The sequence below is a fragment of the Coloeus monedula genome (genome assembly GCF_965178545.1).
Source record: "Coloeus monedula genome assembly, chromosome: 2".
Taxonomy (NCBI): domain Eukaryota; kingdom Metazoa; phylum Chordata; class Aves; order Passeriformes; family Corvidae; genus Coloeus; species Coloeus monedula.
The window spans coordinates 90,040,677-90,068,675 of record NC_138782.1 but is presented as its reverse complement, the minus strand read 5'-3'; the positions used below and the strand labels follow the sequence as shown (position 1 = coordinate 90,068,675).

Below are 27,999 nucleotides of genomic sequence, written 5' to 3'. Positions count from 1 at the left end.
TTGTCCATCAAGTCTGGGCAGGCAACCCCCCTGTGCCATGGTCATATCTCCCAAGACGTATGGCAACAGGGAGATCCCCAAGTTAAAACTTGTAATGTCACTTAAGCACTCCATTTGCATTCTGACTATTTCTGAGTTTAAAGTATTGACAGACATGAACTAATGGTTTTCTACCACTTTTCCTTAGTGCATGCAGGAAATGGGAAATACTAAAGCAAGACTACTCTATGAAGCTAATCTGCCAGAGAACTTCCGAAGACCTCAAACAGATCAGTATCCTTTTTGTTTTGGCTTTCACATTGAAATGACTTTTAATGCAATTGAGATGTTATGACTGTTTCAAGGCACGGCTACATTTGTCAGCTCATGTTATTTATTTCATTGATATTGTTGTATAAGAAATGACAGTGGAAGTTGAGAACTGTTCAGAAAAGGTTTAAATTACTTCAGTCATAGCAAATCTACTTCTTAATGAGATTTGGCAAGCACCATTTATTTTTGCTTTCAGAGGAGGTGACTTCATAAATTCCCTGTATGTAGGAAGTTAGAGTGATACTGGAGAGCTCTTGAATATTCTGTCTTTATCTTGAGTAACTGCCAGCTGAAGTTAGAAGTATTTGATCAGGAAATAATGAGCTGAATGGTAAAGTAAAATAAGCCATTGCATCTTACTGCAGTGAAGCATGGATTTCTTTCTCTAGGTGACTAGCATGGGAATACATAAATAAACCCAGCCTCTCTGATGGCCACCAGTTGTGTTTGTGTGTGATTATCACTATGTACTTGGACAGGAAGGGTTGGAAGAAAAACTGTCTACTGGCAATAAATAACTTTTCTCAAGAAATACCTTTACTGAATCACTAGGATAATATATAACAGCATTAATTTAGATTTGGGTTTTTTTCTTGATTTAGTGAACTTACTCCGTAAGTAGGATTTGCTTCACCTGATCTTATTGGGACTCTTTAATTATAATGAGATCCTAAACACCTACTCTTAAGTAAGCTGTGTCTTTCCCCAGCTGCAGGAGCTGATAAACAGACTTAGACATAACTTGATCTGAATTTGCTATTTACAAAGGTGATTTTTGTTCTTCTGTTTATTAGATACTACACTCGATATGTAATGCCAGAAGATTTTGTTTCTGGAAGGGTTAGACTCCTCATTATAAAATGCACTTGAGCAGAACTGATACGTTTTTTTCATATTCTAGTAGCTTTTGAATTAAACATACATCCTCATAAGAAAAAAGTAACTGGAACCAGATAGCACTGTAGTATTCCAGCTGTAATATTCTAGAACTTTATTTTAGCCATATGACCGAAATATTTTGACTTAAACTTAAAATAGCTCTTGAAGATGTATATTTTGTTTTTACTGCAGCTAACTTAAATTCACTGGTGCTATTGCAGGAGAAGCAATAATGCTTTAAGCTTTTCTTGTCTAATTTTTAGACTTTCAGAATAATTCTTTTGTTCACACTGTATGCCTTGAGTTAATTACATACCCATTTGAATAGTTGTTAGCTTCTAACTGGTGGACTTAGTCAACTGAATATATTTAATTGCCTGTGTTTTCTTTATTAAAGCTGCACTACCATGAGAGGTGATACCAACATTTTCTGATTTATTTCTCAATTTTCCCATAACTTTGGCAGCTACTTACCTACTTGGCATTCATGACAAGCTGTTGTGTTATGGATGTTTTTTGCCTTTTTTCTTTGCCCATTGTGTCACTATAAAATCAGCTTAGTATGTTATCAGTGTTCTGGTTGTGAGTATTCTTACATTCTGAATATTCTTTTGGATGAACTATGAAAATATTTTTCATGTGATCAATCTCTTGGCAGAGATGCTGTAGTGTAGAAGCTGACTTTAAGGACTACTGTGTTTTTTTTTTTGTATGGCAGGTCTAGTTTCCTGTTGAAAAATGTTTTTTCCAACAACAGAGTGAATAATTTTTTTGCAGTATTAGTATTAAGGTAGTTGTACCTTCAAAGTGCTCAGGATGCCCTTTACAATTTATATATATTTGGAAAGAAGTAGAAAGCAGTGTTTTGATTTTTGTAATTTTTATGAAACTGTCTTCAGGTGATGCATACAATTTGAAACTCTGATTTTTGATAATATAATTTGATGCACAGAATGAAGGGACTGAGTGCTCTGAGTTCAGTGTTAATCTTAGGACATAGTATGTGGAGCTAAGGTATCTTTCCATCAGTTGAGGAAAAATTACTTTGGAAGTTTGAGGCAATGAGTCTGAGTTTCCACAGTTGCAATATCAGTTTTTGAATGGATAATCACATTGCCGGACAAAGTAGCTAAAATCTATTCTTCACATCCTAGAGAGTGAGCTTTACTAAAATTAAAGTGTTCACACTGCTTTGGATGAGCTGCTTTATGAAGCTGAGAGAATAATTGAGGAAAACTGCTAGCTTTCCTTTTTGCATTTGGGCTACTGAGTTGTCAGTTCTGGTTTTCTGCATCAATATGCTTGCTGCTATTTCCATCTTTGCTTCAGTATCTTTTTTTCACTAGTTGTTTTAGATTTTTTTCCCTTCCACAAGGATGTTTGTTTTAACAGGAGACTCATGAAGGACTTAGTGATCTTGGAGAAGTGTTTATGATCAGCATTTGATAAATGGTATAATTTGTGCAAATCAGATAACAGATACATACATTTCACCTTTTTTCTGAACAGAAAGTATTTTTTTTTCCCCCAAGTTAAGACAGTAAACTATAATTATTTACCATACATGAGTACCATTGTTCAAGTATTTTCAGTACCACAGCCATGTAGCTTATAAATGCCAGGTGAAAACGTCCTAACTGTGGAACACTGAGTTACTTATACTCTATCTTTCTCATATTGTTTTCGTAAGAGATTAAACCGATTAATTTCGTGTAGTACAAAGAACCTCATTTTGGGCACTGCAGCAGCAGTTGTTCTGTGTAGAGTGGTTTGTTCTGCTGTTTTAAAAATACAAAAAGAGATGAATCGGGTGCAGTTTTTTAATTTGAATAACCAATGAGCTTTTTTAGGTTGATGTTACTATTTATCTGAATGCATATTTTCCTTAAACTAGCTACTTCCAGAGCTGTGGAATTTTTCATCAGGGATAAGTATGAAAAGAAGAAGTATTATGATAAAAATGCAGTTAATGCCTTCAATGTAAGTAAACACTTAAACCAAAAATTCTGTCACTTTCTTTTTTTTTTTGAAAATGTAATATGTAAGAGAAATGTAGCAAACATTATGTATGTTAAAATGTCTTTTACAGTTGAAAACTTTGACTCAGAGCTAAGCACTTCCTTCCCTATGTCTTGAAGACTATTCCTAGGTTCTATAAGTTCTACCTATGTTGTCTATTACATTTATATTAGCAAAGCATTATGATCCAACAGGTAGCTTGTTTATGACTCTTCGTATTGTGTTTTTCACTCATGGATAGTTCTTTAACAGTATAGTTTGAGTCTTTTTTATTTATCTTTTTACATGTTACAGGGATAAGATAGGATTGCTGTTTCTGGTGACATGGTCTTCTCTCATTCTCTGTAAGCCTTGATGAGAAATCCTAGGGTGTTTCGAGGCCTTCTTCTGCTGAATTCCAGACTGTTCCTTGCAGTGAGGTGCGCTGTAGTAGCAAACACAGGCAGTACAATGAGCCTGCTGTTAAATCCTGTAGCTGTGTGTGCACTGCAGTAAGTTGGCGAGTGCTTCTCTTGGCAAAGGAGTTTTGAGAATTCAAACCTTTACTGAAGTTCAGAGTCTTGTTAGGTTTTGTTTGTTTGTTTTCTGATACACCTGTTTCTGGAACATATCATCTAGTTTATACATTTTTCTTTATATAGTTGTATTTATGCTTAAACGTACACAGCTCTGTACCCACCTTATTTAAGTATGGCCCAACCGTAGCTTACTACTCTGCCTTACTAGGCCATGAACTTTGACAGGTTGGTGTGAAGCATGAGAGTTTTTGCTGTGTTTCCCATTTGAGAAAATGGATCTTTGAATGATGGTTTCATTTTAGAAGGGTAAAATAAAGCAAACCTGGAATGTACAGAAGGGTGTTTCATTAAGTACTGTTGAAATGGGGGGAAATTGCTTCGCTTAAGATGTAAAATACGATTGTGGTTTGAATTACGAATTGGTTACCCTTCCTTACTTTTATTCCAAAATAGAAAGTAGCAAGAAGAGTTTAAAATTACATTTCTTTAAAAAGTTCTAAAGACACTCAAGATCTATCTAAACAGAGAACCTTGGTGTCTAATGTAGCAGTTCACTCATGCTGTAGTATGTTTGAAGGAGTAATCAGATTCTGTTTTAGCATATTGCAGAGTAATACAGATCACTTACCTGCCATAGCAGCAAGGTTAGAGTCCAGATCAGCTGAAGAGATGCACATCACTGCTGAGTACTTTCTTCCTACTTGAGCTTTTCTTTCATTGACTAGTGTGTGTGGCATAATCTTTCTGGGAACAAAATCCTACCATACCTTATTTTAGCGATAGATGAATCATACACATTCGCAGTCACCCGTGTTTCTTCAAGGACACAAGGCATCAGATTTGAGGTAGCCACAGTTATAGCAGATCCTAGAAGTACGTGATAGTAAATGAGCTGGACTTGTGTAGCACCTGCAGTCATTGGTGCTTGTGCTGGGTTATCCTCCCGGGCTCCGGCCCTGGCCCAGGTCACATGCACCTGTAGTGCTGTGACTGGTGTTCACTGATTGTCTTTCTACTGGGCCTGGGCCTGACAAGGAAGAAGAAGAAAAGGTGAAGCTGAGCTTCCATTCTGCTTGTCTGGTACTCTGCTTTTATGCTTCTGGGTACTGTTGTCAGGGAAGAGGGGAGGTTACCCTATGCTTCTGGCACATGGGGGTCTGTGAGAAGTTTGAGGAGAACAGTGAGAAAGGGGTGTGTGTTTCCATGCCCTTGTGCAGGGGGTGGTGACAGTTTTTAAAGGTTTTGTTTTGCATTCCTAATGACATCTGAGACACCCTCTCTAACCTGCTAGAAAGTGGACAAAATTCCCTAGGAACTGAGGGGCAGCTGTGGAGAAAGGGGAACTTTCCTGCTTGTAGCCTTCAGCCCCCACCAAATGTTTTGGTAGCAGTCAAGGCACTCGCTAGTACAATACTTCGATGAATAATAGTGAATGAAATCAGTTCTTGTGAACTGTTCCCATGGGGTGTCAGTGCTATACCATGAGAAGCTCTTCTGGAAAATTTCTTAACCATACTTGCTTTTACAAGAGCACCTTGTATCCTATTTTTAGTCAAAATTAACATTGTTGGGGGAACAAATGAGCTTTTTAGCACATCTTTTCTTATCACCTTTGAAATGGAAATGCCTTCTGCTTGGATTAAGGCTAATTTAAGTTAGAGAACCACACATATATTGTCTTTTGGTTAAATGAATCCCTTCTAGGTATAAGCAGGTGATACAGAAGTGCAGAAACAGGGTTGCAATGCCTAAGGGTCAATTTCCTTAATGTGGTAATTTCACTGAGGTGGCATGTAAACTTTAAGGGGCTTTTCCAGATTTTATCCACTGTTGCAAGTCGCTTGTAGTAAAAGCTTCCTGTAGCATAAAAGTTTTAAAACATGCCGTACAATATTTCTCTTAGTGTAATTTTGGCAGGTTCATAAGCTTTTCGAGTTTGTCTAGCAAGACATCTCTGTGAATGTATTCTGTGTGTTGAAGCCCAGGAGTATATGTCAAGGTTCAGTTTTTGACTGTCAGGATTAATTTGTTACAATGAGTTACAAATGTCTTTTGTTACAAATTTTTTATTTTATTATTCTTAATTATAGAAGAGCTTTTGTTTTCTGACAAGACTGTTGTATTACTAAGTTTCGTTTTTGGAGTTGCACACTATAATAACAAAATTAGCTAGTGCAGAGGCTGGTAGTGCCATCAAACATGCTGACTAAAAATATGCAAATAGGAAAATTTATTTTTTTCATGGTTCACTGAAAAGTGATGCAGGATAAAGCTGTGGGCAAAAAAAGCATTTGTGGTTTTATTGGCTAGTTACATTTTAAATAGAATAATGTATTTAAGTAAAAATCAAATATACATTAGTATAATCTAATGCTGACAGAAAGCAACTTGATTTTTAAAAGTATTTAAAATCTATTAAGAAGCATATTATCTCATAGTTTTCTGATTTGTCACTTTTGGAAAAATGTGAGATGCAAGTTCTGTGCCACTGTTCAGGACTAAATGTGTGGTACAATTTACTCAGCTGTTTCAAGTGGGTTATCAGTAAACAGTTACTCTCATTTTCTTGATTAGACCCAGTGCAGGCTTGTGGCTTATTTACAGAAAGACCTGAGAGGCTGATACCCTGGAAGAATGTATATGTGTTTGTCCTGTGAATAACACATGTGAAGTGGTATTGTTTATTAGAAAGAACTGGTTTTGCTCTTTGAATAATCAACTTAGGAGCAGCAGCAGCTGTTAGCAAATAAATGTATTTTAAGTATCTTCAGCATAATACTGTTGTCCTGCAATTAATTTTCTGCCAAACCCCTTTCTTGATTTTTAGGCATACATAAACTATGAATGATGTAAAGTATAGCATAGAATCTAATAAATCAAACTTCACATAGCAGTGAAACAATTAGGGCATCTTTATAAATAGTGCATCTAAGAAATAGCAACAAGAACAGCTTCCTGTGCAATATGCTGTGCTGTTTGACATCATTTATCCTTGAAAGCTTGTAAAGTGCAAGTGGGAGCTTGCATTGCTTCTGTGGTTAACTACAGACAGTTGCTGTAGGTCAAGTAGCAAGACGTGGTTTTGGATGTTAAAACTGTCCTTCGGGTAGTACAGACATGAAACTGGGAATGTCATTCCACTTCAAAATTGTACTTGGTCATCACTTTGACTCCTAGGCAAATTCTTTTATATTCATCATAGAGTTTTTTTGTACACAACAATGCTAGAACTAAAGGGTAAAGCATGCAGAACAGTTTCTTCTATAACCATCTTAGTCCTGAAGACTGTTAAACCTTTTGTTTGCTGTGGACTCTCATTAAACTCTTTATGCTCCTTTGGTTTATTGTTTCCTGGAACGCTCTTAAGAAAGCACAGCTTATAATTATACAAACACCTTTTCCCAAGAATCTGAACTTGTATGCTTAAATAAATGACTTGATGGACATTTTCAGAATGGTTGAAGAAAATCTAAGTGAGGCAAATATGAGCCATGGAGAAATGCTCTGGAGTGTGGGCTTTCATGAAAGGAATGTCTGAACAGAGTATCATTTTGACTGAAAATCTCTGTATTGAGTCCCAAATACTTACCAGAGCTATGCAACTGGTTATGTGGAGGAACAGTTGTTAATGAGACTCATGATCTTAGATGCATGGCCAAGAGAAATGGCAAATCCTGCTTGTTTTAGGTTTTGTGGAGTTAGTAAGAATCTTCCAAAATTACTGGCCTAGAGGACTTCAGCTTTGAAGTAGATGATTGCAGTTTATCAATAAATAAAGAGGAAATGTGTACTTTTAGAACCAAGGTTCCAGAAAATCTGTCTAGAATATGCTGTTCTAGAATTTGAAGTCAGAACTGCTGGGGTGACTCCTTGAGACACAGGACTGCACTAAAGAAGTTGTTTCTGGTTCACAACCCTAGTAGTTGTATTTGACCATATCTACATGGTGCTAGGTTAAGTGTTACTAAAGTTGTACAGGAAATCAAGTTTGAAGCAGTCATACTTTCCAAATCTTTTTTTTTAAAAACTTGGCACCTCCTCTTTCATGGAAAATAAAACCTGTAAAGAGACAATCTTTCTTCAACTATTGTTTATTTTTTTATCTAATACAATGACCCTTATGCCATACAAGTAATGAGGAAAAGCGATGAGGTTACTGTGTTGAGTGAGGATAAAGGTTAGCTATGTAGGTATCATCATAAACAATCTCTGCAGCTTTTAATAAAAATAAGTATATAGGAGAATTGCCTTGTTCAGGGTGGATGGTGATTCAGCTGAAGTAAATTTCAAACGCTTTTCAGTCTCAAAAACTATGAAATGGTACAATTTATTCTACTACATGAAGTGGGAATATATTATCACATCCTGACAATGTTTAGAGAATAGGAGACAAAGTTTCTGTATTTAAGAAAGGGTGTGAATTATGTATGTAGCAGACGTTTCAAGTAACTCTTAAGCTCACTGGAGAAAAAGAATAATGGGTCTACGTTTTTCATGTTTTCCTAAGACATTGTGTGTAATTTAAGAAGTATGAACTTAGGCAGCTAGCTAAAATGTGATGTGCCTTTAGAGGTTGTGATGGCACAATTTTCAGAAAGTTACCTTAAAGGAGATTGAATCTATAATATATTTACTGCACTAAAGTATGTTAGGTAGGCATCTTAAGATGTACAAATTGAGGTATGACAGGGCACATGAACATTTCAGTTTATAGTAGCCAGCATTCAGAAGCATTCCACCATTGTTGTGGAGAGAGGTTACCAGTTACCCCTTCCAAAAGTGCAATAAGCCTACTGGGGTTTTTTGCGGTCTGTGAAAAACTTTGGAATCAAGTGATAGGAAGTGTTTTTAAAATATGCTAGTCAAGATAGGCATCAATAGGAAGCACAATGGAAGCTAGTCAAGGCAGGCAGCAATAGGAATTATTTTCAAGATAGTTTTGTTAGAATGAGTTGAATTATAGATTTGCAGAATAGCTAGGGTTGGAATCGACCCTTGGACATCATCCAGTTCTCCCTGCTCCAAGTAGGGCCGTCTAGAACAGGTTGTTGAGTCTCACGTACAATTGAGTTTTGAGTATCTCCACGGCTGGAGACTCCATGACCTCTCTGAGCAACCTGTTCCAGTATTCAACTACCTGCACATTAAAAAAAGAAATAAATTTTTTCTCATGTTTCGGTGGAGTTTCCTGTGTTTCAATTAGTGTTCGGTACCTCTTGGTCCTGTTTCTGAATGTCACAGGCAACAGTCTGTCTGCCTTAATCTTTGTTCCGGCTCATTCCCTACCCCCGGTTTTCTTTCCTCCAGGCTAAGCAATCTGAACTCACTAAGCCTTTCCTTGTCTGAAAGGTGTTCCAGTCCTTTAATCATCTTAGTGTGTCTTTGCTGGACTTGTTTCAGTGTGCCCTTGTCTCTCTTGTACTTGTGACCCCAGATTTGACCATGATGCAAGGTCATGTCCAGCTTGTCCACCAGAACTTCCAGGTCCTTTTCTGCAAATCTGCTTTCTTTCCACTTGATACCGAGCCCATACTGGTGCATGGAGTTATTCCTCCCCTGGTGCAAGACTTGGCCCTTTCCTTTGAACGTCAGGTGGTTCCTGATGGCCCATCCTGTCAGTGGTGCTCTGAATGGCAGTACCATGCATGATCCGCTCCTCCTTGGTTTGTACCCTTTGCAAACCTGTACTCTGTCCCACTGCCTGGGTCATTACTGAAGAAGTTAAATAGTGTTTGCCCCAGTATCAGTGCCTGGGTGTACCACTAGTGACTGTCCTTCAGCAACAGTTTGCCGAGTCATGGAATAATGAAGGAGTTGGAGAGGCTGGACTGGATTTTCAGTAAGCCAGCTGCATTCCCAGCAGCTCCCACATGCAGGGTCTTATTTTCCCCACTTCCATAAGTATTTTGAGGAGTACTTCACACAGCTGGACCATATAACTACAAGTTGCTATGTCCAAGTAAACAAAACTTTGCCAAAGATGAAATCTCTAGTGACTACCTTGCCAGTTTAAAGTGGATCATGAAAATGTAAATGATCTTGCATGCAGCAGAACAAGCCACTTAGGGGAAAAGAAGATAGTGTTCTGAAGTGCTGGGAAATTCTCTCTAAAGACAATTTTCCCTGGAGCAATTTCCCCTGGAGCAAATACTTTTCAGTATTTCAAGAATAGGCCTCTTTAAAAAATGTCAAGCAATTGATAGTGTGTTTATATCCATCTACTAGCAGTCTGTAATTGCTACTGCTTTAGGATAAATTACTGAATGCAGAAAATATTAGGCTGGACAGGAGAAATGGAGGGCAATTCAGTAAGATTAAAAGCATCTGTTTCGTTTATCCAGTGTCAACATTTAACTAAGCCATGGTGACTCTGTAATATCTCACATAGGTGGTTATTAAAAGGAGACAATAAATAATCTAAAAATAGTGGGCAACAATAGGTGCTTAGAGTTGAAAAAAAAGATTTTGTTCTCAAGTCTATGAAATGTATCTGTATTTCTCAGAACAGTGTATAATTGCATCTCTGATGTAAATGTTACAAATGTCAATAGCTCTGCACATGTTCAGAACTACATCTTGTTGCTATGACCCAGCAACATCTGGCTTGTGCATAAGCTTCGCCTGTTTCTGTAATTAGGATGGTAACTCTGAAGAGATGGCGGAGTGCTGAGTGTGTTCACAATATTGATAGAAGAGCACTACTATCTGCTTTCATAGCCACCTACTGCTCTGTTTTGTGAAACATGGGACTCTGAACCTTTCTTACGGTGTCCAGTGTTACAGCATTGAGTAGGGGAGCGTTGTGGTTTCACCCTAGTCAGCAGCCAAGGGCTACACAGCTGCTCGCTTGCTCTGCCACCAGCAGGATTGGGAAGAGAATTGAACAGGGTAAAAGCCAGAAAATTTATGGGTTGAGATAAAGACAGTTTAATAGGGAAAACAAAAGCCATGCACACAAGCAAAGAAAAATAAGGAATTAATTCACTGCTTCCCACAGGCAGGCAGGTGTTCAGCCATCTCCAAGGCCCCATCATGTGTAATGGTGATTTGGGAAGACAAATGGCATCACTCCAAATGTCCCCCTTCCTCCTTCTTCCCCCCACTTTATACATGGAGCATGATGTCACATGGTCTGGAATATCCCTTTGGTCAGTTGGGGTTACCTGTCCAGGCTGTGTCTTCTCCCAGCCTCCCATGTAGCCCCAACTTCCTTGCCAGCGTGGCTGTACGAAGAGCAGAAAAGCCCTGCTCAGCAATAATAAAAGCATCTCTGTAATTAATCAACCCTGCATTCGGCAAATCCAAAACACAGCCCTGTACTAGCCACTGTGAAGAAAATTAATTCTACCCCAACCAAAACCACCATCACAGGGAGACATTTTAGTATTTAAAAAATGCCTTGTGAGTTAGCCTAAAGAACTCCCAAATATTCATAGGTAAGTGTTATTAATAGTACATTAGTATTCTTATACTCTTTTCAGTATTTCAAGAATAGGCCTCTTTAAAAAATGTCAAGCAATTGATAGTGTGTTTATATCCATCTACTAGCAGTCTGTAATTGCTACTGCTTTAGGATAAATTACTGATTTTAGTGTTGTCAACATTCCAAATATATAGTAATAAAATCAAAAGTCTGCTGAAATAAGAAAAACATATGTAGCAGCTGAACTTAAAACCTATCAAATGAAAGCAGAATAGTCCTCTTCATTTAGGTTATTTCCCTGCATATTGTATGTGTGTAAACTGGCCACTCGAGGGCACTTCTGTATTTGGTTCAGCTGAGAACTTCCTGAGTGGTTTGATAATGCGCTCATTTTTTAATGTCTTGAATCTTCTGCATGATGCACCCTGCATTTCATATTTAAATGGAAGCTTAGTGTAGGTTTATAAAGCTTCAGCTTGAATCCTTTTTAATAAAAGGCTGAATAATGACATGCATCAACTCAGGATTTTGGAAAAACTGCAAATAAAAGCAGGTGAAAACTTTATTTAGTACCTACACCTTAATGACCGATAGTGTTTGTTGACTGTTATGTACCATCAGAAACATGTTAGTACAAACTAAACTAAAGTAAAATCATTCTGAGATTTTGTATGTTATGTTTTTTGATAACTTCATTTAGTTCTTGTTTAAAGCTTACTTTTTTTACTTGGAATAGTAGTGCGGTCAACAGACTACATCAAGACATTGGGCCAACTACTGTTTGTATTGTTGCTTTTACACAAACTGTTAACTTAGCATGTATTGGGGTAGTGCCACTACTAAGTAATAACTTAATAGAACATACGGTAGTGTTTTAGGGAGGAAAATGGGGACAGGTAGCACATTTACATGTAAAAGGGACAGGGAACTGGACTAATACTGTAAATCTGCAGATTCTTTCTTTTCTGATCTTACATTTTTTTGTGCACCAAAGGGTTTCTCACAGAGCACAGGTGAAACTGAAGTCTTGCAATACTATTGCATGTGTATGTAATTTCTTGCTCAGCACTAAAGGTACCAGATGCTTTAAAGACAGTATTGAATTTCATTATGCAAAATGATTCTTTTTGCTGTATCGTCTTTCTAAAAAGGAGTCACAAAATACAAACAATGGAAAGAGATTCAAGAATTGCTAAAAATTAAATGACAGCAAGTCTTCTAGTCTGAAACACGACCAAAATTTTGTGGAAAAATGAGAAATGTGAAAACTTAAGAAACAGGTCCTTGCCGCCATTCTTTGTTTTAGGCAATTCTGAATTAATTTCTTATTTAGAAGATGTAACTACTCCTAAGTTAAAAATTAAAATTATGTATTCATATGTTAGTTATCATTCTGCAATACATTCATAATGCATACAATCACGCAACTTCATTCGTTTTCTAGCAGTATGTATGATTGGTTACAGAGGTTGTGTTGGTACTTTAAGGTGCCAATTATCAAAGATGTCTTTAGTTAGCAGCATTCCAGAGCATAGTGCAAATGTGTTATCAGAGTAGATCAGCATGGGCTTTTTCGCTTGGATTCTGGAATAGGGTTGGAAATTGCTTTTTGAATTTTGATGGAGAAATTTAGGTGGCTGTCAACCAGCATTGCCAGATCCTTTTCCCTGAGCAATTTTCCAGTCACTTTTCCCCAAGAGACCCAAGTGCAAGACCTGGAACTTCACCATGTTGAACCTTGTACCGTTGGCATCGGGCCATTTATGCAGCCTGTCCACATACCTCTGTGGAGCCTTCCTGTCCTCCAGCAGATCAACACTGCTACCCAGCTTGGTTACATCTGTAAACTGGATGAGGGTGCACTCCATCCCCTCATCCAGTTCCTGGATAAGGAAAGACATTAAACAGGACTGGACCCAACTCTGAGCCCTGCGGACCCCCACTAGTGACTGGCCACTCTTTGGTCGTGTGACTCCATTCACCAGTGCCCTCTGGGCCTGGCAACCCAGCCAGTCTGTAGCCATCAAACAGTGCACCTGGCTAAGCCAAGAGCAGCAAGTTCCTCCAGGAGAATGCTCTGGAAAATGACATCAAAGTCTTCACAAAATTTTACCTAGACAACATTTACATGTTTGGCTTTGTCTAGCCACTCAGTTTGATTCGATTTTTTCATTCAGCTTTCCATATCTGGTGCAGCCTGGTAGATAACAAATTCAACATGATGCAGTGGTGATAAAGCTGTTCAGCAGCTCAACCTTGTACTGTTGCTTTCATTACATAAACTTAATCTGTTCTTTATACATTGTAATGTGTTTTCTCTTAAAGATTAGCTTCAGTCATACATCTTTTGTTCTCTTGCTTAGTTGAATATTTGCATATGTGAAGTGTTGCTTTCAAGTGCTCTTTTTTGCCTGATGTGGTTGTAGTGCTGCTGGTTGTCTTTAAACCTTATGCTTGGGCATTTCTCAGCTTGTACATCCTGTTCCATATCCCAGGCTAGACAGCAACTGCTTTTCACTCTGTCTCCTGCTTATAGCTTGCATAACACCTCTTCATTGGTTCTGTGATTCCAATACTTGATTGGCAAAACTATAAGAGTTGCTTTCAGGCCTTCACAGGATAGGATTGCCTTCTCCTAGGTTAGATAATAATTTTAATTTATGAAGAGGATTTGAAGATTGAGAGCTATTATGGGAGGATGGAAATTGACAAATACCTGTAATGCTGATTTTCCCCCTAGCCCCCCAAATGAAATTCTGCTTACCTAGTTCTGTGTGGTAAGTAGCTGTTACCTGCTGTTCACCTGTGAGAACTATCAAGCTTAAATTCTCCCAAAATCTGAAGTATACAAAAGAATGAAAAAAACTCCAAGCCCAAACCAAAAATCCCACTGTATCTTTAGCAAATTAAAAGTATACCTAAAATGATTCATTATGAGAATTTTACACATTTTTATCTAATTGAAAATGCAGTAAGGAGCATGATGTTATAGTTCATAGTTCAATATATTGTGTAGTTACCTAATCATTTTTCCGACATTATTTGGTTACAGTGTGGTGCAGTTGGAGTAAACAGGGTCCCAATGTTCCTATAGCAACGGAATGCTACTGTTTGAGAAACTGCATCATTGCAGCAGGTGTATCCATAACTCTGATAATAACCCAAGGATTTTAAAACTGTAAATTTAGAAATGAGAATTCTGTTTCATATTTCTGGAGGTAAAATTTATTTTTTAAATTTTTCCTACAGCTCTCCACCACCTTCCAGCAAAAGTGTAGTTTCTGACTTTGTAAAAATACTAAATATATGAATTCTATGAATATTCCAGCTGTATAAGTTAAGAGACTGGTTGGATTTTCTGTGAGAAATATAGGGTATTTAGACACAAGATATGACTGGGTTTTTTATTAGCTTTCAGTTTCCATTTAGGGCAAGCTACTTTTTTTTAAATTAAGTAAAACATGTCATTTAAATTACTTATTTTGGTCCAACATAATGACCTACTCTGTTATAGCTTCATTTATTTCTGAATTTTCCTTCTAGATAATAGAAGTGATACAAAACAGTGTAGAAGTGTCGGCTTTATAGCTCTGAAGATCTTCTACATATTTGGAAAATGTGTTTCAGTTGCATTTTTATAATAAGGGGAATAGAAAGATAATGTTTCCATTAAAGTGATCAGCTATGCATAAAAAAATTGGATTGGAAGATGTATGAAAATGCCTTTGGAGAAATCCTGTTTTTTTGAGCAAACTGTATCTGTTGCATATATAATGCGCACCTTTTGGATAATTCTGGAAGTCTAGTGGTGTTAATAGCAATTTTACATATCAGTTTGTAGAAAAGAAGTGTCACTTGTCTGGGAGATCCTTCAACCTGCTGCTAAGATGTGGCTTTATATTAACCCTAAGCTCTTTATGTACTTGGAGTGCTCTTAGAGAAGAGTTAATGAGAACTTTAATTAATGTATAACTTTCAGAGTTATTTTGCATTCCTGTTAATAAAAATATTCTGTTACACTGAACAAGAACAAAGGCACTCTCTTCTCTCCCCCTCCTCTGGGACAGTCTGCCTTCATGCTTCAGGACATTAATATTTCAGTAGTTACACTGGATAAAAATTGAACAATGGTTGAAACCTAATTATTTTTCTTAGGCCTTTGATATGATCTTTCCAGGTTCATTTTCTTATATTCTGTTCTAGTGAATCTCATTATAAGTCACACTCTCCTACCTGAAACATTTCCTTTAAATATTGTACTCAGAAAAAATCCCCAAACTTTTTCTCCTCTTTATGTTTCTTCTATGTTGTGTAACCACTACCACCAAGATTATTGAAAAAGAAAGGAATGAAAATCATGTCTCTTAGTGGCCTCTGCTGCCTCCCTTCCCAGCTGTTCTTGCTTATTTTCTTTCTCATTTCTTTCCTCTGTTTTGTACAGATATCATCTGATGCTGCTCAGCCTTTGGCATCTTCTCCTTCTCTGCAAGCTGCTGCTGAGAAGAGCAAAGCAGAGGTATATTGGTTTTGGGTGTAACTCTTATCAGGTTACTGCTTTGCACAAATGTTTCCATCTCTGTAGAGTAATTTCACTGAGGTAACTTAAGAGTTTGAATTGCTGTTAATACTTCACACACTTGAAATACGTCTCTCCTTTTTTCTTGGACTAGCTAAATGAAAAAAGCCAATATAGCAGGGCAATGTACATGTGTGGTTGTTACCTCTTGATGTTTATATGTCAAAATTCTGGTTCTCCTAGGGTTTATTGTCAACAAAACTGTGGAAAACCCACTTAATCCCTAGCTAATGGGCATGAGTGATACTGTTCTGTCTCAACAGGAATAATTTTTGATATCTTTTTTTGTATTACTTGCTTGTTCTGGATTCTAAATTATCAGTATTGTTCCAGGCATTTAGTTCATCCTCCTTGGAGATAAATATAGAATTAATTTGACTCATACTGGTTTTAATATTTCTTCTAGCTGGGATATGTGTGTGTGCTAACATTACATTTACTGTTTAGACGGGTCTTTGAAAAATGTAACACACAAGCAAGTAGTAGATGAGGCATAATTTATATCAACTTTCAGTAAATGTCACCATTTGCAACAATAATGCATTTTTTAGATGTGAATGCCCAGTGTTAGGCTCTTTTGGATACTTCGCTGTGAATTGAGACTATGCAGTATATGAAATAATTTATGGTCTGAACATAAATCAAGCTTTTCCCTTCTAAATACAGAAAATTTGGACAGAAGTTATAAATTATTTTAGTTCAGCTATATTTAAACATTAATTAAAATTTAAATGACAGTGTCGTAGATGAAGACCACAAGCCTTGTTGAATTTGACATGTTTTAAGTTCTACCAGGAGTAGCAGCAGCCACTAACAATGAAACTTGCCTTTACTTTCTTATCCACCTCTATTGGTGTATTCACATTTGAAAGTTTTTCTCTGTAACTAGTATGCCATGTTGTAAGAAATGAAACTTGGAAAAAAATTAATAATCTTTCCTTAGAATTTAAGACTATTATAAAGTCAATTAAATTTTATTGTCTTCGTAGTGGTTTTTGACTGCTTTTGCAAGTAATGAAACACTTGAGCTGAAGTTCTGGCATGAATGCAACATTTGAGAAATGTTTTTATTTAGTCTGAATTCATTTTTATCTAATGGAGCTGAGGCAGAAAGCTTGAATATTGAAATTAGGAAGTGTGAAAGTGAAGGGCTTGAGGGTTTTCAAGTCCACAATGAAATTTAAATGAATGAAAATAAAGTTGCTGGGAATCAAGACTGTTTTGTAGATTCTATGAGGTGTGGAGGCAGGAACACTGGAGAACAGTTTATTTTAGGTCTTCATATATTCACTATTAAGCTTTCAGAGATTTGTTGAGGGCAACAAGAAGCATTTATATTTGGTCACCTTTACGGAGTCTTTGCCATATGAAACTTTCTGCAAACCCTCCTTGTTCTTGAAGTCTTGAGAAATAAATGTTTCAGATACTTTTTACTCCAGAAGTGAGTTAAACATATTGTTTAAAAAATGTTGAAGTCAAACTGGAAATCAGGACACACTGAAAAAATGCAAAAACTACCTCTGCTTTCACTTAAACATATTCAAGGAAATTTAAGATACTGTGATTGAAAAGTAAGAGTACTTACATGATGCTTCCGACAACCTTTCCCAGGAGGAGAGGAATCAAATCATAGAATTGTAGAGTCATAGAATGGTTTGAGTTGGAAAGGACCTTAACGATCATGTAGTTCTAACACCCTACTATGGACATGGACACCTTTCACTATGTGAAAAACGAGGTTCACTCTCCTGTTAGAATTTAAAGAGTTTAATATAAAGACAATAAGAGACACATAAAATAAAGCAAAGGGATAACGGCCGGGTGCCTTGGCGCTCTGCCAAGAGCACACCTGATGCTCGAGGTGAGTCTTTTTTATACCATTTTTACTGTCTGTTCTCTATTCATATTTAAACTTTTCCAGGAACTGTTCTGCATGGCCACTCCTTGGGTCCGCCTTTTTAGAGCATGCGTAGTCTTCTGCCTTGCGGTTTTATTTCTTTTGATTCTTGGGGTTGGGCCCGCTAGGTGAGAGTCGATGGTGGGGTGGATCTCTTAATTCTCCAGACAGTCAGGGCTGATTGCAGCTTTGGGCCTCTTTGTCCCCCTGGCAGAGTGGTGATAGTGGCTCTCGGACTCTCCTGGCCGCCCGTTCTCCGGGCAGAGCAGCCTTTGGGCCCTTTTGTTCTCTGGACAAAGTGTTGATTAGCAGCTCCTCGGGCCTCATCCTCTGCTCGCTTGGAGGTTATCTTACTTGCTCACACTTGGTAACATTCTTGCTAAAACGAGAGAAAACTACATCCACACAGCAAAAATCTAACATTATATAATATCTACCTTAATACTTTGCGAGAAGCCAATACTATAATATATGTTTATAACAACTAGATCAGGTTGCTCAAAGGCCCATCCAACTTGGCCTTGAACACTTCCAGGGATGGGGAATCCACAGCTTCCCTGGGTAACCTGTTGCAGTGCCTCACCACCCTCACAGTTAAGAATTTCTTCCTACTATCTAATCTAAGCCTGCCCGCTTTCAGTTTAAAGCCATTCCCCCTTCTCCTGTCGCTATCCTTATAGAGTCCTTACCTGTTGTGCGTGATGCCCCCTTTAAGTACTGGAAGACTTCTATAAAGTGGCCCCGGAGTCTTCGTTCTTCTCTAGACTCAGACAACCCCAAGTCTCTCATCCTGTCTTCAGAGAGAGGTGCTCCAGCCCCCTGTCATTTTTGTGGCCCTTCTCTGGCTGCAGCCAGTCCATGTCCTTCTGATGTTGGGGACCCCAACCGCAGAGGAAGGGTCTGTGAGAGCTGAGTAGAGAATAATTTCCCTTGACCTGCTGGTAACGCTTCTTTTGATGCAGTTGTCTAAGTTTCCATGGGAGAAGAGATTATGTTAATTTAAATTATTCAGCTTGAGAAGGTTGGAGTGGGATGTGGGAACAGAGAATGAAAGAACAGTTTTTGCTCTGACAGTATAATTTGTGTGTATGTTAGAATGCAGGTTGGTACTAGGGTCAGTGAAACAGTAATGGAAGAAAGGCATGGCTATGCATTGGTAGTCCTAGTTCAGTAAGGCTGCAAGTCTCAGGTTATAATGTGACCTCAAAATAAAATGCTGCTCTATACTTGTCCCAGTCATATAAACATTTCTTGAACACCTTGTGCTACCACAGGTGAGATACAGTATTGGCAGGGCCTCTAGTTTAGACTACTGTGTTCACTTCTGTGTTCCTAATGTTCAGTAAAATATAAATTGGTCTCTGTTTCTTTTTGTCAAAATAGATGTTCCAAATTCCCCTATTGGGGTTTCATGACTGTGGTCATTGCTTTCTGTTGCTTGTAAGCAGGTGCTTGGTGTGATAGTTTCAATTTTCTAGGAACTGAGTGTTCAGGTTAATGCCTGATGAAATAATTCACATGGTTTAGTCAGGACTTGAGTAGCCCCAATACATCTGGTAAATATGGTGAAGGGCTTGAAAATGGATTATTGGAAGTTTTGAAAAATGTGTTACTTCGATCCCCCTGTGCCCAGTCACCTCCAAAAAACCCCCAAACAAACAAAAAAATACCTACCAGCAAAAAAACCCCTTCACCTGAGTGTTAGAACTATATTAAGTAAATGCCATGTTATAAAAATGTTAAAATTATATATACTGGATGTTGAAAAAAGAAAAGAAAAAAACCACAAACATTCCTTACTGACACAAGCTGTAACCTAGAAACTGTTTTATTTTTAATACTGGAGCTTCACGGACAGTTATCTAACCTCTGAACCCTTCTTGTAATATTGGGAAACTTGTAAACAGTAGTGTTTTCTGAAACAAGGCCATTTTGAAGCTTTGAACAAAGGGGTACAAGTCTAATGGCTGAAAGAACATTTAGGAGCTACTGTCTCATTCTCTTTATTACAGATGGTAAACCCTTATTTCATCCATTTAGTGTTCAAGTACACTCACTAGTACTACACTGTAGTTGCACAAGGTAAATGCAGGCAGACTAAGCCTTTGTCAAAGCAATTGCTAGCCTAGAAAGTCTGTATCTTCTTCACATTATTCCTTAAGGAATATTTTATGCTTTGCTTCAGTCAGACAGATCAGTAGTTTTGGCACATTCATTCATTAAAAACTGAAGTAAGGAAATTTCTGTAGTGTCATTATGATGCATTCAAAGTAAAGGGATCTTTATATTTTCACTTTCTGGAACAACATAATGTCTCATTGCTCAGCTGGCCTGTCATATGGCCAAAGGCAACTTTTTTACATTCAGGAGTATTTTTTAAGACTACTAGATTAGCTTTTAAAAATCAGTACCTTTCTGCAGAAAGCTGCATGCAGTTTACCGTAGTGTAGTTCTTTGGTCAAAACAGCTGACATCCACCCTCCAAGACAGAAGCGATCAGAGTTAGCAGAGATACTTGAAGATGTTTTTTTCTCTTCTGCTCTGCTTAGCTTAAGAGAAGCAATGCTGATTTATTTTCCTTCTGCTTATTAAGCAGATGAGCAGGTGAAAAAGTGAATTTCTTGAATTGAATCTAAAAGTCACAATATTTTTAGTATTAGTATTTGAGCAAAATGAGTCACTTCTGGAAGCAGGGCAGATAGAAGCATCAACTGATTTAAAAGGGAGTAGCTCAAAATCTCTGTTTATATTCTATATGACTGTAGACATTCAATATGTTTGTAAATTGGGTAGTAGCAAAATGCTTTTTCTTTTTGCAGAAGGAAAAAGAAAAAAAGAAAGACGAGAAAAAGAGAGAGAGAGAATCAGAAAAACCATCAAAACAGTTAACAGCTGAAAAGGTAAGAAGAGTTTCTTTTTTTCCAGTTATTTAAAAGTGGCACATAGTATTAGATACGTTCAGAGATTGGGGAAAAAATTAATGTGTGTGTGTGTGTGTATCTATATACACACACAGAAGTATGAATGTATATGTGTATATGAGTTGTAATCTGGTTAATCCACATGAATCCTACTTGTGCTGTTGCTTGCATACAAAAGTTGGTTGGCCATACAATGAGGAAGGAATGTGTTTAGGGGAAGAGGGAAGTGGGTTAAGCTTAGTTAAAGTTTAGGCTCAGACCATAAACCTAATTAAGGATTTTAAGTTTGCAGAATTGTCTTGAGTTGGGACCTGCAAGGATCCAGAGGGACCCGCAAGGATCATCAAGCCTAGCTCTAAGTGAATGGCCTGTACGGGGATTGAACCATGCTCTGACCAGCTGAGCTAACCTCAGGGTCATGGACCATTGCTATTCTTGCCCAGAAAATTGTCAGTGTTATTGAGTCTTGTATTATCATCTAATACTGTCTTTCATAAATGAATCCATTTTAAACATAAATGTATAATCTATAGAGTTTAATTAGTAACTCTAAGTAACTTGAAAATTTGCAACTAAGATCATGTCACAAAACACAACAAGCAAACCACGTAAGGTGCTTTTTTATACAGTTATGTTAAAGCATAATGAGCAGCCTTAGCAATGTGGGTACAATTAAAATTTCATGTGCACTTCTGTAGAGAGTTAATATTAAACAAAAATGAAATGGGTAATTCTAGTATTAAATATAATAATTTCTTTTAATACAGATGTCATCTCTCAGATCTTGTGAATCCATTAGTATGTTCAGGTCTGCAGTGTAGTCTGCAGAATGCATTGGAGTCTCCATCTGTCAGTTTATTCCCCAATAGTGCTGTGTTACAATTACGAAAAATGTTGTGTGTTCACAGACTGTGATTGCAGATTTATTTCTAATTCAGTTTTCAAATAGATGTTTTTTCATTTTACATAATAAAACAAGATACAAATATATATATGCACATTTGGAGGGGAAAAGAAGCCCCTCCTTGATGCAAATATAATTTTTCTTAAATTAGAAAGCAAGTTTGGAATGAGTTAGTGCAGAAGCAAATTTTATTATGACAATTTGTGAAGCTTGACTGAGCTATTGTTACTGATACTGTACGAGGTTAACGTAAATTTATGGATGACAATAAAAACATTTGAATTGTTGATTACTGAAGCTTTACAGGGGTGTCCAGCCAAGTTAAATGTTTTATTTTGGTACTTATAATAATATCCTTTAGTTATAAAGGTTAAAAACATTGCTGTGGTTTGGAAACCTTAACTTTCTAGAGCCCAAAGATCTACTTTTGGTCTGGGAGAGAGAGGATTTCCCTTTGTAAGGATGCATGAGCCTCATTATGTGGCTGGGAATACTTGGTTAAGTGAGGGGAAGTGCCACCAGAGCATAGTTACAGCTGGGGGATAATCCTACTATTTGAAATAAAAAAACAGTTCTAATGCCACTGATTAGATTTACATTTGAAAAGTCATTAGATTACCAGTTAATGATTAGGCAAATAAAAAGAAGTATTTCGATTTTAAATGCTTGTACTACAAAATGTGAAATTTGGTAAATATATCTGTATTAGATAATAGTGCTATTGAAACAGCTGCAAAGTGTTTGAAGTACTGCAGCATATTTTATTTCGTTATTAATATGTCAGCATTGACTGCTCAAATGGAACTCATCTGTGTGTCATCTTTTTAATTTAAGACATTCTTCAAGCTTGGGCTTTTAAAGGATCATTCATTCAAAATAAGCTGGTTTTAGACTGTAAACTTTACATATTTTAAAATTGTAGTTGTGTTCTTCAATCCAAACGAACGAAGCCTGTATCAAATATTTGTTTCTGTGGGAAAGTGTTGGTGGCATAGAAAACCAAATGGTTTTATTTTCATACATGGAATAATACATTGCTGCTTTTGTGATGTGGTTCTGCTTTAGGGAGCTGATAAACTTTAGTGTTTCATTAATAATGATACCCTTCACATCCAGGTGGAGACTGTCTATAGGATCTTTTAAATGTTGCATCCTGATTCAACAGGGGAGTGCAGGCATCTTGTCTGTAGTATCTATCCTGTTTTCAGCAACCACACCAAGCAGTAGATCGTTATTTTTCCCAGTTTCTGGAGGAGGAAGCAATATGAGAAGTCTGCACACTTCATATGTAAAGTTACTGATTGCCTTTACTACAGACGTGGGTTATCTCCAGTCTAGTTATTCCACGCTTGGAAAGTTAATGAATTAAAAATATGTGAACAGGGAGTTGGCAGTTCTGCCACAATTTTGAGACTTCTTTTAGGTTAAGGTAATTCAAGCAGTGTTTTAGCCATCCTATGGAAGAATCAATAAAGATGGAAAAGAATAGAGGTCTTAAACTTGTAAAAAGATGAATCTAGAGAAGACTTCAGATCTATTCTCAAGTGTCATGTACTCCTACAAGTCTTCAGTTCCTAGTGACTTCAATTTTATCTTTTGTTGAGATTAACTTTCTTAGCTCTTAAAACAAGAGTAAGCATCCTAAAAGTTTAAAATGTTCACATTCAATTCTTATATTATCTCTGCTTCATAGAGCTGACTAATTTGCTCCTACATCCATTTGAGAGCCTTTCTCTTGTACTAACTAGATGTTGTCACTAACTGATTCTTAGTCTTTAGCAAGCTAAATGTCTAGCATGATTTCTGTTGCTTTTTCAAATATTACTGAAAGCTTGTAGCATTGATTTAGTAAACTTATTATCCCAATATTTCATTAATGTATCAGGTAATTATGGCATAAAAGATACTTTGTTGATTATCATGCTTTGATAAACAAAGAACATCATATTTTAACTTATTGAATAGTAGTGAGTTTTCTTACTGAAATTGCTTTTCAGTAAGGAATCATCATGTGCTTGAAATGGGTTTCAGGGGAAATATTTTTTTGTGAGCGTTCACACTGGAGAGTTCAGATGTCCTGTAGAATTTCCTCAAGATCAGAGAGATCTACTGAAGAATAGTGAGTAGCAAGGGTACTTGTTTTACTCTAGTTTTCTGGGCTGTTCACTTTCTCTTATGAAATTACTGGGTAATTTGTAATATAACAAGATCTTACATTGTGAGCAGATAGACTGACTGAGTCTAGTCCAGTGATTAGCATTTTATTGGAAGCAGCCAACAATGAGATGTTTCACATCAGATCTGCAGAACTCTTAATAAAAAAGTGACATTGCCAAGCTACTTGCAACTGTAATGTCTTTTTCAGTCTAATAGAAGAAAGTTAAGAAACTTGCATAAGTTACCCAGGGTCTTTCCTCCCTCTCTCCCTATGCTATTTCCACAATTGCAGATCTCAAGTTTCCTTAGTGCTTCTACCTAAAACAACCTTATCCTTACAGTACTTTGGAGAAACAGGGAAAATACTGCAAGAAAACTGCTGTAACAATTATTACGTAGTTTTCCGTGGTATGCAAACTGGGGCCAGGTTATGTGAAGCTGGCATGTTCACTCAAAGCCCAGCTTGTTTGGAAGCAACAGAAGTGCAAATTTTAGCAATATAAAAAATGTGTTGAATTGCAGGAATAAATAATCAAAGTGAGCTAATTGTGTGCTTCTTAATGTTTTCTATGGGCCAAGAGCAGGATAATAGCATAAGGCAGACTGTCATGTAATGAAAGCAAATTTTACATGTTCTGTACAGAAAATTAAGAGATTTTTAAATTAACTAAAAAAGTAAATCTCATGTTGTAAGAGCGCATTCTATTAGTGGGGAGGGGAAGAAAGTCTAGTTTGACCACCAATCTTACATGTTTCATTGGTAGTTACACAAGAAAGTGTTCAATTTGTAGGCAGGAAAAAACAGCTAGGCTTTTGCTAGCCATTTTTAAACTTCATCATCCTGCCTGCCCTGTCATCAGCTGCTGAGGAGCTTTCCCTTCTTATTAATTACTCCTTTGCACCGCTGAAGGTAGTGAAATTTCCCAAATCAGCTATGATTTTCCTTTTTTTTTCTTTTTTTTCTTTTTTTTCTTTTTTTTTCTTTTTTTTCTTTTTTTTCTTTTTTTTTTCTTTTTTTCTTTTTTTTTCTTTTTTTTCTTTTTTTTTCTTTTTTTTCTTTTTTTTTTCTTTTTTTTTCTTTTTTTTTTCTTTTTTTTTCTTCTTTCTTTTCTGCTTAAGCTGACTGAACAAGTTCTCTGTTCAGGAACAGAGTAAACCACTGAACTGCTTTTTTATTTCTGGCACATTTACTGAGTAGAATTTTTGTTCATCCTTGAGTAATTGAATGTGTTCAATTTAGAATTATTTGGTGATTTTAAAAACAATATGTAGCATAAGTATTCTACTTGTGCATGAGAGAGCTCTCAAAGCCTCAGAGTAGTTTTCTGAAATAAAATTTAACCTGTGTAGATAGTTTAAGTAAAGTTTCTTCTTAGAGCACAGAGGAGCACTTTAGGTAAGCTCCATGCTACTTCTTCATGCAGCAGGTCGGAGGAGGCTCTGTGTGCACTCCATCCACCTCTACCTGTTTTCCACTGAAAGGAAGCACAGAAAAGTAGGAGATAAGGTACGTTTAGGTCATTCTGGCTGAGGGATCGGGGCATGGCTGGGACATGGCCAGTGTGTGAACTGGGGAGACTGTGTGCCCCAAAGATAAACAAGAGCTGCAGAGTGAACTGAGGAATACTGTTCACAAGCAATCAAAGAGTATAGGGAATAATACTTCATTTAGTAAAGGCATTTGCTTTGCACTATTTAGAACAGAGAAGTGGACTGAGCTGTATGAATGACTTCTTGAATTTCAGAGCAACTAGGGCTGTTTAGCTTTTTTCAAGACATACCTGTTTATGTACTTCTGCAGTACAAATTCAAACAAAAAAGGCATCACTAGGTATGATGTTGTGAGGCCCTGAAGTGGTCCCAGAGCAAAGAAGAAGAAAATTCATATGGCTAAATGTTCAGATTTTTGTAGGGTTCAACTTCTTATGTAGTCTAATTTTTAAATTAAGAAAATGTGGTATGCAATGGTGCAACAAGCCAGAATTAAGCCAGAAGTTGTTTGGAAAACTGTTCATGGAAAACTTGGTAAATATTTCTAATATCCAAAATTAGAAAGTTCAGCTAAGTCCATGACACTGAATGCTTTGGAAGAGTTTGGGTTCAGCGCTGTGTAGCTTTCTCCACTGTTTAGTTTAGAGGTTTCACATGAGTTGAGTACTGCAATGAAAATATTGTGATGTTTTCACTGTAAAATACTGCGTGTTGAGGAGCATAGTTACTGTGAAACCACATCTAAGTTACTGAAGTAAACCCTTTTAAGACAAGATTGTGTTCTACTGGGACAGTAAAGTTAAATGGTTAGGATGTAAAGAATGAACTACTTTTTTTTTCAGTAAGTACTTGTGCATTTGCAAACTAATATTGACATTCAAAGTTAACCATTTTTTCATTCTGCTGAACATATCAGGATGATGAATGGTTCTGAAGGAGTGCAGCAGCTACACTTGATTAACTGAAGTTCAATATGACACTGTGAGTTAGTTAGTTTTATTATATTGCCTTTTGAATTTGAAACTGGTTCTTGTTTTTGTATAAAGTTATTTCAAGTGGCAGGAATGGGTCAGTTGGAGGTTATTTTTCAATAGTGGTATATCAAATGCTGTTTTTCTTCCCCAAAATGAAGACTAAATTGGCAGATTAAACTTGGCAGTAACAGTGAGCTGCTGCCTCTCAGTCAGCTGGTACCAGCCAGCACCAGATGGCCTATATTACAGAGGTACAGACATCAGTTTATTTGCATTTAAAATGCACTGGAGAACCCCTCAAATAAAAGTGGGGACAAGTCATACTAGTAGCTTTTCCCCTTCATATAGAAAAAACAGTGTGTCAAATATTCATTTAACCAAATAGAAAGAACTTAACGTAGCTTGTTAGGATGGTGTGTTTGTTTTCCCCCAAAGACAGCTAAAAATCAACCTGCCTGGACAATTGAGGCAAGAGGAACTATCTGTCCTCCTCATTTCTCGGGGATGGAATTTACTTACTCGAACTATTACAAGTTATCATCCTAATAATTTTGTACAAGGAGAAATGAGGTGGAGCAGATAGTGCTCTAGTGTTCTACACTTCTTTAAAACTGGGTGGCAATATAATAATGCATGAATGAAAGCCTGCAGAGTAGTTGGTGTCCACCTAAACACCAGTTTGGTGAAAGTGATATTATTAAGTGTTTACTTTTAACTTGTAGGAATAAGTGGATTTACAAATATTGACCTGAATGATGATTTAAATGCAGAATCCTGTTATAAATATTCTAAATGTTTTCTTTGTTTTGATACTGTATTGTTGATACATTTGCTAAATCACTTGAACAGTTGTTAATAACATTTCTCTAGAGGTCTAGGCATTATTTGCCTTTCTGAGTGATTTATTTTTAAAATATTTTTCCTTTTGATTTTTAGATAAAATGCAATATTACTTTAAATTGTGATTAAAAAGCAGTCATGTATATCATGGGAACAGAAAAATAGAAACCTGTTTTGCACTCTGGATGAATACATAGTCTTATTTATAGTCTTAGTTCTTGTTTTCACAAATTCAGACTAAGCAGATAAGAATTAAAGCTCCAGCTTTAGGAGTTCGTGATAAAACATAGGGCAGCCTGTTTCCCTGCCTCCTACCCCCACAAAGGGTGAAGGGTTTTAAGGCTTCTTGTTCTCTCAGTCTGCATTCTGTGGACTATGGACCTCTCCCAGCCTGGTTTTACATTTCTAATCATACCTTCTCAGTCTTACGGAAGAGATCAGATTATTTTGGGTTCTTTGGTTGTTTTTAATGCTAATCTGGAGGAAAGCAAATCAAATTAGATGCTTCCCAAAACTGTGCTATTCATTCCTTTTGCAGGTAACAAAGGACTTCTTCTGTTTGAGGATTGCCATGAAAAATAGTCTTACTTAATGAAATTAATCTGTCATGGCTCTTATTACGTATTTGAAGTTGTAGACAAAGAAAATAAGAAATAGATATTGCAGGTAGAAGCAATGAAAGAAACCCCTTTTTTGTCAGAAAAAAAAGAAAAGCTTTTATCTTTTTAATGTTGGAAAAGGAGTCGGCGTTCAGGAAGGGTATCACTTTTTTTCTTCAGCCCAGTGTGTGTTCTCTCTGTGTTCTTCAGCCCAGTGTGTGTGTATCAGCTTGATCCTGTCAGCTCTGGTCTGCAGCAGAACAGCATTTTAATGCAATTTAAAAAAATTTTATACAAGTAGAATCGAAAACAATGAGAACAAGCTTGAGTAGGGCCTGCTTTGGTTAAATTTGTCTTTGTTTAACTTGCCAAACTTTTTTAGTAGGAAGCTGTTTTAAGTTTCCTTAGTTTTAATTGATCCTCCATTACACTTTTGCTCCATACAGGTTCAAAACATAATACTGCCTTGGGTTTCAGTTGATAATACTT

The 27,999-nt window shown here is 36.9% G+C and overlaps 1 protein-coding gene across 4 annotated transcripts in view; it reads left to right on the top strand.

Moving 5' to 3' along the window:
• The window catches only part of LOC309570236 (stromal membrane-associated protein 1-like), a 122,062-nt gene that overhangs the window by 57,196 nt on the left and 36,867 nt on the right, over nt 1–27,999 (top strand). For 3 of the 4 annotated variants that reach the window (XM_082276910.1, XM_082276909.1, XM_082276911.1), the window contains 4 exons: nt 188–273; nt 3,096–3,171; nt 15,593–15,667; nt 20,444–20,524. In XM_082276910.1, the coding sequence (XP_082133036.1) occupies nt 188–273; nt 3,096–3,171; nt 15,593–15,667; nt 20,444–20,524 (318 nt within the window). The remainder of the gene's footprint in view (nt 1–187; nt 274–3,095; nt 3,172–15,592; nt 15,668–20,443; nt 20,525–27,999) is intronic. The other variant, XM_082276912.1, reaches the window with a different exon arrangement.